Below are 12,110 nucleotides of genomic sequence, written 5' to 3' on the forward strand. Positions count from 1 at the left end.
TGTGTTGTTCATGAAGAAGAATCCAATAAAGGTTCTTCAAAACTCCCACCTGGTGGTGAAGTCATGAACTACAACAAGAGCTAAACCTCTCTCTGTAGCTGTGAGGTGTCATGCTATGATATTGTGCTTGACGCATGTGCACTGTTATGAGTTGAAAACAGAAAAATTTGAGTGTATTTCCAGCATTATATGAGTTGAAAATATTGAAAGTTTTGAGTGAACTACTCCCTAATCATAAGTTGAGAAAAATCAATATTTATAAGATAACGTTGGGATAATTTAAGGCAACTGCACATGTAATTTTTATTTTATGTAAACTGAAAATATTTAAAAACATCACAAAAATATTTTTGTGTAATTTGTTACAAAATAAATTTTAAGTTCTGTGAACTTATTAGGGCTTACAGTGTTGCAGAGAGAAAGAAGTATTTGATCCCCTACCAATCATCAAGAGTTTTGGTGCCTCCAGACCAGTTAGACCCTTCTAAACAATTCATTGCATCAAAGTTCAGTCCATTTATCATTAAAGACAACTGTTTTAAATTGTCACCTGTATAAAAGACTCCTGTCCACAGACAATTGATCAGTCGGACTCTAACCTCTACAACATGGGCAGGACCAAAGAGCTGTCTAAGGATGTTAGGGACAAGATCATAGACCTGCACAAGGCTAGAATGGGCTACAAAACCATTAGTAAGATGCTGGGCGAGAAGGAGACAACTGTTGGTGCAACAATAAGAAAATGGAAGAAATACATAATGACTGTCAATCGACATCAATCTCTGGCTCCATGCAAAATCTCATGTTGTGTGGTATCCTTGATCACTCAAATTGCCATGTTTTTAGGAAGGGAAATGCTGACCATGACCCCCCACTGTCATGCATGGAGGTGTTTTTAACATTATGTTTTTGGGGTGTTTCTCTGCAAAAGACACAGGTCTACTTCACATTATAAATGGGAGAATGGATGGATCCATGTATCCTCAATGACAACCTCCTTTCCTCCACCAGGATGGGTTGTGGCTGGGCCTTCCAGCATGACAATGACCCAAAACATACAGCCAAGGCAACAAAGGAGTGGCTCAAAAAGAAGCACATTAAGCTCATGTAGTGGTCTGGCCAGTCTCCAGACCTTAATCCCATCAAAAACTCATGGGGGGAGCTGAAACTCTGAGTTGCCAAGTGACAGCCTCAAAATTTTAATGAGAGATGATCTGCAAAGAGGAGTGGACCAAAATTCCTCCTGATGTGTGCAAACCTCATCAACTACAAAAAAGGTCCGACTGCTGTGCTTCCCAACAACGGTTTTGCCACCAAGTACTGTTTGCCAGAGAGATCAAATACTTATTCATACGTGTCAACCCGTTCGGATGTTTACCTGTATAATGAGCCTCAAAGGTTCATAATTTTTGCAATAAATCCATATTAAATAACACGCTGGGGGTGGGGGNGGGGGTTGGGGGGGACTGTTGGCAGAGATGACGTCACCTGAATCAAAGCAGGAGGAAATTAAGATGGGAGAACTTATTTCTAGAAGCAGAGCGGGTTGGAAGATGATTATTTCAGAATCAGAATACTTTATTGATCTCCAAGGGAAATTACCGTTGCAACCGTTCAGATCAGAGAAATGTGAAAAGAAAGAAATAAACACAGTAGAATAAAATAAGTATAAGCATCCAGGATTACAAAATGAGCACACTTATAACCGTAATTTACATGTAAACATTGTATAAAAAATATTTTAGGAAAATGTGTACAGCATGGTATATTGCACATGTTTGAGTGTCGGTTAAATACAGTAAATTAAAATAAAATAAAGACTACCAAATTTATTTGTGTGTAATATGATCTCATGTATAATACGACCCCACCCTGAATAAAAAATAAAATTCTCATGTAACCTCTAATTTCATACAGACTTCAGGATTTTTCAGCCTTTGCAGTCTTCATTCATATCAGTAAAATGATCATTTGACTGTTGTATCAGTTTTATTTTATTTTATTTTAACAACATATGTACTAAAAGGTACACAACAACAACAGTAACTACAACAAAAACTATCAATGTGAAATTTTAGCAATAGTCATTTGTTAACTGGTGCGGTATAACAAACAGATAGAGCTATGTGGCTCTAACAAGTGTGGATGAAGCTGAATCAAGTCTTCAAAATCAGGCTCACCATCATCAGTACCATCAAAAAGTTTCTGTATTCCTCCTCTGTAATAAAGGCACCAGAATCCCACTCAACAACAATCTCATCCTCTTTATCTCGCAAGCGCCCCCTCTGGTGGGAAAACTTTTTTCAGGTAGACCAACTTTTACAGATGTAGGAGTTTTACGTCTTACATCCTTCTCATAACTTAGTCATGAGGAATTGAGAGTTCATTAATACAGATAATAATGCCTTTTCTGTGTAATTATCAGGAATTACACCAATGAGTAATGTAGTCAGTAAAGTTATATCTAAAATAAATTATATTTATTTACAAAAACAATTACTTATATACAGTACAAGACTCATTGAGGGATGATCAGATGTTTACAAATTTGAAATCAATAACATTTAACTCGCGAGCGTGTTGAATCTCGTTATTTTGACAACTTTTTCAGGAACAACAATGTTTGGCTTTAGACGTTAAATAAATCACTGTTGAGGCACTTATTCTTAAAGATTTTGACAGGATATGGAAAGAATTAAGAATTTAGGAAGGAAAAGGTTTGTTAAGGAGGGAACTAGATTTTATCTTATCAAAGTGAGGAGCCAGGAGGGTGTGTGAAGTCTCGCTCGGCACAGCCAGGACACCGACGCTCTGTAATCAACCAAGTTCAGCTTTTACCTTTTCAGACTTCAAGTCAGGTTTAAGCATGGTGGAAGTTGACCCGGGTCAGGTTTGGGATCCGCTCAGAAACCTTCAGAACCGACCAGGTTGTCAGACTTCAAGGAGTTGATTATCTCGGCTCTAACCGGGAGTTTGCTGGTAATTTGGTCCACAACTGAAGGTGTCATGGACTGGGAGATAAGATTGCTCCTTGTCAAAATGAGCTGAAATCTTATCACCTGAACGCTGGTTTTTCCTGCGGAGGATAAACTCAGCTCTTCTCTCTTCCAAGAGAAGATGGAGACCGTCTTTGGGGAGGCTCACCCGTTGTTAGTTACTAAAGGAGGGGGAGAAAAGCGGGTACCATCGGGCATGGCCTTGAAGCTGTTAGTAAAAGATGGAGGTAAAGTTTAGTCTGGGAGAGTTCCACTGGTCTGGTGAATACTGCCTCAGTCAGCAAAAACAACACCTGTTAAAACAGCTAAAACCTTGGCAGGTTTGAAGAGTTGAAAATGAACCAAGCTTTGGTGAACTTTTCAAATAAACATAAACTTAAGGTTTTGTTTAAGCTTAAGCACAAATAATCATACAGTTTTCATAGTAAAACATAGTAAACTAGATTATAATTATTGTTTAGTTGAATTGAAAAATAAAACAGAAAAACATGTATTCACCTTATATTCAAATAATGGTTGATTAAAACACATACACAAAATAAAAAATCATTGGAACAATATCTTTTTGTGTTTTTTCTTTTCTGAGTTATAATGAAAGAAAATAGCTTGTCACTCATTTAAGTGTGTAACTTTGATTTATAAAATGATAACTTTTAGTTAAGAGAAAATATAAATCAAACATATAAAGAACATTATTATTTTAATTATTATCTTGATTAAAGAAAATAACATGTCTCTTCATTGTTTAAGAAAACATCCATCCATCCATTTTCTGTACACGCTTCTTCCTTTTCAGGGTTGCGTGGTTCACTGGTGCCCATATCCAGCAGTCACAGTGCGAGGGGCAGGGTACACCCTGGACAGGTCGCAAGTTCATCACAGGGCCTTTAAGAAAACATGTTATGACTATAATTCAAACAGAGTTCTGTAGAGAGTAGAGAGGACTTTGTCCTTTCCTGTAGGTGACCTCTGTGTTTTTGACCCAGTCCAGTTTAATGTCAATGTGCACCCCAGATATTTATAATCCTCCTCTGTGTCTACATTGACCCCTCTGATGGACACAGGGGTTGCAGGTGTCTTGTTCCTCCTCAGTTCCAGCACCAGTTCTTTTGTCTTGCCCAGCTTGTACCAGGAGACAAAATCCTTCACTGTTGTCCTGTACCTCATCACCACCACTGATACATCCAACTATTGCTGAGTCATCAGAAAACTTCTGAAGATGGCAGGTCTCTGTGCAGTAGTTGAAGTCCATGGTGTAGAGCATAAAGAGGAACAGAGAGAGGACAGCTCCCTGGGGGCTCCGGTGTTACTGACCAGACTTTCAGACACACAGTTCTGTAGACATATATACTATGACCTGCCAGTCAGGTAGTCCGTAATCCAGGACACWAGGGGGGCATCCACTTGCATCTTCTTTAGCTTGTTCCCCAGGAGAGCAGGCCGAATTATGTTGAACGCACTGGAGAAGTCGAAGAACAAGACTCTCACAGTGCTGGCTGGCTTGTCCAGGTGGGAATAGACTTGCTTCAGCAGATGGACGATGGCGTCCTCTATACCTAGGTGAGGCTGACATGCAAACTGAAGGGGGTCTAAGAGTGGCTGAATTAAATGGTTAAAGTCTCCTGATATGACAATGAAGGCACTTGGGTGTTTAGTTTGGAGACGTGCTGTTGTTGAATAAATAACATCACATGCTACCGTAGGATTGATGAGGGGGGGATGTATACAGCCACAATAATAACGTGTGAGAACTCAAGGGGGATATAATATGGTCTTAGTCCAAAAGCCAGCAGTTCAAGGTCTGAGCACCAGGTAGTTTCCTTGATGGTAATATGACCAGGATTACACCAGCGGTTGTTAACCAGCACAGTGAGCCACGCTCCTCTGCGCCTACCCTAGACTGACACTAGATGCAGCTCTGCACCAATGCACTGCGGTGCGCAGTTCGCAGCTGTTTGTTTGCACCCCAATTTAAACAGCGTCCGCTCAACTCAGCTCTGCTCTGGTGCGACACACAGAGGAGGGAGCGTGTGCAGGAAGGAGGCTGCGCCATAAATCCAGTGATAAATGTGGAAGGCAGAGCAAAAAATAATTAATTCTGTGGAAGACGAACTCCAAACACAGCTGAAAACATAGATATAAAAAGGTTTTGATATCTATGGTTGAAACTGTATCGCTGTATCTTTTTGAAACTTCTAATTTCAAAAATAAAATCCATGTATATCATGTGTGTACAAATATGCTTCATGCTACATGTTGCCATCTGCTTCCCAAACAGAACGATACATTCTGACAGCATTTGTGTAGAAATATATCCATATATGCATTAATATAGCTGGGATTTCAGCAAAATTTATCTGCCTGTGGTGTCTTATTCTGAAAATACGGATGTTGTGCTTGATCCTTTTCCTGTTGGTGCAACATGATCTTTGTAGATTGACTCCGAAGTAGCTCCGGCGTCTGGCAAAAATAGGATTGGATCTAAATTTAGCAGATCGCCGTCTGCTCACCGTCGCCATGCGGAGCCAGTGTAAATCCTCTCATTGAATAGAATGGTTGCGTATTTGCTGCGGAGGTCGGACCGCAGTGGAGCGGAGCCACATCTAGTGTAAATTATGAGTTGCCGCTCTCAGTGCAGCTCCGGTCAACCCGAACAGTCTGGAAGCCATCAATACAAGCGTCGTTATCCAGGATGTCCTGGTGTCGCCACGTTTCCCGAGAAACACATCAAACTACACTCTCGGTTTTCCCTTGAGTCTTCGCTAGTGCTGTTAGCTCGTCCATTTTATTGTCCAGAGATCTCAAGTTGCCCATGATGATGGAGGGGGAGATGTGGCCTAAATCCTTTACTGTCCATGAGCTTCCTTCGTCTCTTTTGCCGAACACTGTTTTGTTCATCCTTTGTAACCTCTGTGTGTTCGTTTCAAAATATCTTTGGGAATGTTTACTCTCTCAGTTACCATCTCCATGCCAGCAGTCTTCAGCTCGACCAGCGGATCCTGGCTGTAAACAAAGCCCTGCTGCTGAGCAGTGGTGATGCAGGAGAGTGAAAGCAGCTGTTTCACAACGTAAAAGTGCACCAAGTAAGAATAGTAAAAAAAAAAAGCAAAGATTTAAAGGTTAAACTAGAAGCACTCGAAGAGCGCAAACCTCCGCCAAGGCAGTAGGGTCAATTATGCTAAAAGTTTACCCTTGGAAAAGTCGTGTTTCCAATGCTTTATAATAAATATAGTAACATCATGTTGCATGTATTTAGACATAATAGTAAATGATGGAAATCAAACTTTCAATGTATTCAAATATATTTATCTGAAAACATATGCAGACATACGCGACCGAAAACATTACCTCGCCCTTGGCATAGGTAATAAAATTGAATCAATGTCAAAACACAGACGTAAGCACCAATACTGCAGTGCTACCTGCTGGACACTTTGAAACCCACTTGGGACATGAAAAAGAAATAATGGTGTTAAAATAAAAAAATTCCTGTATCCGCATCGTGATCTGGAACATCACCAAAATTTAAAGGTGTGTTACTTGAGCCAGTACCCACATGTGGTAAAAATGTGATGACAATCCGTCCACAAGTTTTTGAGTAATGTTGTCCACAGACAGAATGACAGAACGACAGACGGACAGACATACATACGCGACCGAAAACATTACCTCGCCTTTGGCAGAGGTAATAAGTTAGAGTATAAGATAAAAAAAAAAACTCAAATGGGAGCAACTGTAATAGACAGCATGCACTTTCGCACATGTGCACTAGTGGAGATTGATTTGATGTTATTTATTGGTTTTTTAACATCCTACAGGCTTTGACATGTTAAACACATTTTAATCTGAGCTTTTGAAAAATCCTTAAAACTTGAAAAAATATGTGAGATTGGTATTTATGTCCGTATACCTTCAAAATGAGGGAAAATTTACGGATAATCCATACAATTTGACATGTATACTTGTTTCTCTCCGCAAAATGCAAATAAATTTACATGTATTATACAATTTAATTTTCTGGATTTATTTTTATATTCTATCTCTCACTTTTAAAATTAACCTACCCTTAAAATTATAGACTGTTCATGTCTTTGTAAGTGGACAAACTNAGGAACCAGAACTCTTATTGGTTGGTAGGGGATCAAATACGCATTGCTCTCTGCAAATTGCAGATAAATTTATATAATTTATACAATGTGATTTTTCTGGATTTATTTTTATATTCTATCTCTCACTTTTAAAATTAACCTACCCTTAAAATTATAGACTGTTCATGTCTTTGTAAGTGGACAAACTTGCAAAATCAGCAAAGGATCAAATATTTCCTCCACTGTAAACCCATCCATCCATCCATCCATCCATCCATCCATCCATCCATCCATCCATCCATCCATCCATCCATCCATCCATCCATCCATTATCTATACTCGCTTCTTCCTTTCAGGATCACGGGGGTCACTGGTGCCCATATCCAGCAGTCACAGTGCAAGGTGCGGGGTCCATCTTAGGGCATATATATATTTATACTGTATGTTTAAAGTGCTTTAAAAGTACATTGAGTACAGTATTTGTATTGTTGTGCCCTTAATTCTATATTTATTTTATCAATGTGTATACAACATTAAAGGCTCCAAGTTTTTACTAGTTTGTGGTCAGAAGCTGAAAATTTGGGGAATCACTAGGTTAGCATTAGATGCTGCATGAAACATTTCCAATTTACACCTACTCTCTAACTCAGCTGTATAGCACCTAAGATAAATTAACGTGTATTCAGAAGAAATTCACTCCAATTCCCCATTCTGCCTTGATCATTTCAAAGATGACACTGAGGTAGAAAAAGGCCTATCAGGTCCAACTTGAAAATGCCAGTTAACAGAAATGGCTGTCAGTTAACAGAAACAAAAATGAGTTTAGCTCACCATGCTGGATGTCTTTCATGTCGAGATGCAAAGAAGACATGAGAATCCCAACAGCCTGAGAGCGCTTATTATTTAGAAGCTTAACAACCTAAAATAAAGATCAGACACAACATTATTGCTATTGTACAACAGTAATTTACCGAAACCTTGACTGAACATACAGAACATCACTAATCTAAGCTTAATAATGAAAGTGCAGAACTTGACATTTTTGCTTGGCTAATTAGTCACCTCTGCATGTTTTATCTCTAAGTAGAATCAGGCTAAATAGTTTGACCTTCTCAGATGCACTTATAAAAAAAAACAAGAAAGCAATATTCATATGAAATACATTTAAAGTCTCAAAAAAACATAAAACCTAAACTGTTATTTAAAATCACATATTGATAGGACCAAGTTCAAATTGGAAAATATTGAGATTTGTGATCCTTGTAAATACTGCCATTCGACAAGATATTAGATAAATATTAGATAATTTTATCAGTGCTGGGCACATTAATGCATTATTGCATTGTATTGTAAAATGGGCAATTAATTATGGGGTGCCGTTTGTAAAGTTACACAGTCAAAAATTACCACCAATATTTTTGTTTTATTTAGCCTTTTATAAGAAAAAAAGAACAGATTTATTTTTCAAAGTCAGATTTTCACCATGATTCATACATTTATAAATGTCATAGTTTATAAACTAAATATTTAACTTACAAATTAAATATTTAGTTAACAAGCTAAATATTTAATTGTGACTTAAATATTTAGTTTTGAGCTAAATATTTAGATTGAAACTTAAATATTTAGGTAGCTACCTAAGAATTTAGGTTGCAGCTTAAATATTCAGCTAGCTACCTAAATATTTAAGTTGCAACCTAAATATTTAGGTAGCCAGTTAAATATTTAAGTTAAATATTTAGGTGGCTAGCTAAATATTTAAGTTGCAAGCTAAATATTTAGGTAGCCAGTTAAATATTTAAGTTAAATATTTAGGTGGCTAGCTAAATATTTAACTTGCTAGCTAAATATTTAAGTTGCAATCTAGATATTTAGGTAGCTAGCTGAATATTTAAGTTAAATGTTTAGATAGCTAGCTAAATATTGGTCTGTGCTCAGATCTGACCAAACCTGAGCACAGAACACTTCGTCCTTCTGGTTAAACCCACATTATTTAAGATAAAGAGTAGAAAAGCTAACACCTTTCTTCAATCTTTTTCTTAACCTTGCCCTTGCCAACTCCTAAGATAAACAGCCTCAAATGTCTGGTYTTTAACATCTAAGCTGACGTTTGGGTTTCTATTTAAATGTGATTAACAATTAGGAAGTTAAAAGCTTATTATTGTTGGTCCCAAAACTTTTTAACTTGTTCACTGATTAGAGATGGCATGATTTATGATTCAATCGTCTATCGGCGATAAGGGTTGGAATGTGATTTTTTTAAGGGAGATCTTTATTAATAAATCAAATGCTGTGCCAGGGATGTAAAATAAATTTTAAATGCGCCCTTCTCTGTAAATTAAAAAGTTTTAATCATCATCATTGTGATCTGTGCAAATGAGGGAATAAAATAGTGCAGCGTCTCTGTGTTTTTTTTTCTCGGAGTCTGAGCCAACATGCGCAGCTCCTCTTCACGTCTCTCTTCTCGTCATCTTCTTGCATTGGTGTGCCACAAATGACCCAAATAGTGCTATATTATTCTCGTCATCTTCTTGCATTGGTGTGCCACAAATGACCCAAATAGTGCTATATTATAACGTTTAGTTACAAAACGATTAATCCATGACAGTCATACATTTGAACAAATAACTTTAACCAGTTATGAACCGGACCGGAGCGCACTCCCTCACCCCTGCTCATCCCCATCACTCTGGGCTCTGTGTGCGGGTCGAACTTTTCACCCCCTCCACATAAGAACACATACGAACTATATGGTGTGATTGGTCAGAAGTTTGTGGGAGTGCTTGTGTGTGCTGAAAGTGCTCACACCAGTTTGTGGATAAACAATGTCGAGTGAAGAGTGTGGGACTTTCTTTTTTCCGCATTGGACTCCCTCTGGGTAGAAATCCCCTGTAGTGACAGATGCAGCAGTGGGGAGGGGATTTCCCAGGAGCTTGGCGCGGGGGTCTCAGTCAGGAACTATGAAAGGTATGTGCGAACACGAATGCCAAATAACCACGTAATTTACAAGTGACTTTACAAAAAAAAAGAAGCCGTCAGTTATAATAAGAAGACCTGCTTGCTTTTTTTTCTTAACAACAAAACTGCGCATGCCTTATCAGCCGATTGGATCGTCTATCGGCGATAGCCAGCGACCATGATCTTATGATCCGAAAATAGAGAGGATTTCCCATCCCTATTACTGATGTCATTTGATATATTTTTGCCTGTTCAAATAGAAGATTTTAACTAAATATACAAAATCTTTGATTTTGGTTTATGTACTTAAAGTAGTTTTTAGAACACAGACCTGTTTTGCCTTGGACTTGGTTATGGTGTCAGATAGTGGTTGCTTCTTTTCCTTTACAGCTGTCTTGGAGAACAGTTCCACAAACTCTTCAAAATCCACTTTGGGCTCTTCAATTGTTTCCCACACCAGTAATGAAGTTTCCTGTCTGTGAAACACAGAAGTACTTTAATAGTAGGAAAAAAAAAGCTTTATACAATTTTCTCAACTAAAGACACCACTGTGGTTGAAAACACAAACACAACAGTATAAGGACAGCTTGACAATATATCAATCATGATAGAACGTTAGCACTTGACACTTGAACAAAATCAGTTTGGTGATATGAGGCTCTATTTTCCAAGTAATTTTGACTGATTTCTATGTTAAATCCTCCTCTCCAGCAGAATTTAAATATTGTTCCTAATAATAACAATAGTCACAATTGCTACAATGGTTTATCAGAACCACTAAGATGAAAAAAATAGTTTTTATTATTTTCTAAATCTTTAAGATTGAATTTAAAATTTTGACAGGAAAAATCTGTGGCAGCTGTCACTAGAGGGCACTAGGGTGCCATCCCACCAGTATTTTTTGGGACAGAAAAAAAATATAAAAATGAAATAACAAAATCAAATGTTTAGTAGAAATATCTATATAAGATTTAGATGTGTAAGATACATTTTTTATAGTTATTAATGGATAAATTTTAATTTTACTCATGAGTGTTGTCGTGTTGAGTCACTTCTGGTTCATGCCAGGGCACAGAAATCTTTTTTTTTTTGTCACTTCAGTAGAAAACAAAACCAAATATTATTAGTTTATTGAGTTTATTTATTTCTTCATCATCAGTGACTCTTTTACTAAGTGAGAAGATAAGAAAGAAAAAAGAAAATTGAAAAGAGCTGAAACTACAAATGTATGAAATAAACTCAATAAGACCACAAGACATCATCGACACCTCCACACCCACCAATAACCGCACAGACATATTTACATAATGACATACTAATATTTTCACCCACATCTACATACATGCCTCTATGTATTATACGTACAAATGCATCCCCACACCCCCTTATGTGTTATGAGCATGCATACCTATCCAAGGTTTCTCCATGCTAGAGCAAGAGCTCCATGGGCAGCCACATGCAGAAACCCCCGGGGGCAGCAGCGATAAACCCATAGGCCCCCGCCAGAGCCCGCCGTACCAAGGAAGATCCAGGCAAGGGCACAGAGGACCGAGCCCCGAGGACCCCCTCCGGGCCACAGCCCAATGGGACCAGAGGACCCGAGCCCCCCCAGGCAGTCACCAGGCCAAGCCGACAAACGCCCAGGCGCCCAGCCCCAGACAGAGAGGGCCCCAAGTTCGCCGGCAGGGAGGGGCTCATCCTACCAGGGAGCAGTGCAGCAGGGACACAAAGCACAAAAACCCAGCTGTATGACAGAGGGGGCAGTCAAAAACCCAGCCTGACAAGTACCCAATCATACACAAAAACATTCATACCATCCCACCCTCATCCTCACACTCATTCACTCAAAGAGATACAATAACAACACAATCCAATCATGCTCCCGATTCATACACTATCCCCTCGGGTTCAAGACATATACCCGCCCCCTGCAGGTGACAGTCCATATCCAAACCCGGGAGATAGACCCATTCTATCTGGGGTGAAGAGGAGCCGACAGTCAAGATCTGACCCAGGGCCCGGCCGGCAGGCCAACCCCCCCTGCCGTGGGGAGGCCAAACCCCCGACC

At 38.8% G+C, this 12,110-nt stretch overlaps 1 protein-coding gene across 1 annotated transcript in view; it reads right to left on the bottom strand.

The window, feature by feature from the left end:
• Positions 1–12,110, bottom strand: part of LOC106526099 (formin-2) — a 72,632-nt gene that overhangs the window by 48,418 nt on the left and 12,104 nt on the right. Inside the window, exons 2-3 of the mRNA XM_014020586.1 lie at positions 10,374–10,518; positions 7,916–8,003 (exon numbers count right to left, since the gene is read on the bottom strand). Of these exons, the coding sequence (XP_013876040.1) occupies positions 7,916–8,003; positions 10,374–10,518 (233 nt within the window). The remainder of the gene's footprint in view (positions 1–7,915; positions 8,004–10,373; positions 10,519–12,110) is intronic.

The sequence above is a fragment of the Austrofundulus limnaeus genome, unplaced genomic scaffold (genome assembly GCF_001266775.1).
Source record: "Austrofundulus limnaeus strain Quisiro unplaced genomic scaffold, Austrofundulus_limnaeus-1.0 Scaffold259, whole genome shotgun sequence".
NCBI lineage: Eukaryota > Metazoa > Chordata > Actinopteri > Cyprinodontiformes > Rivulidae > Austrofundulus > Austrofundulus limnaeus.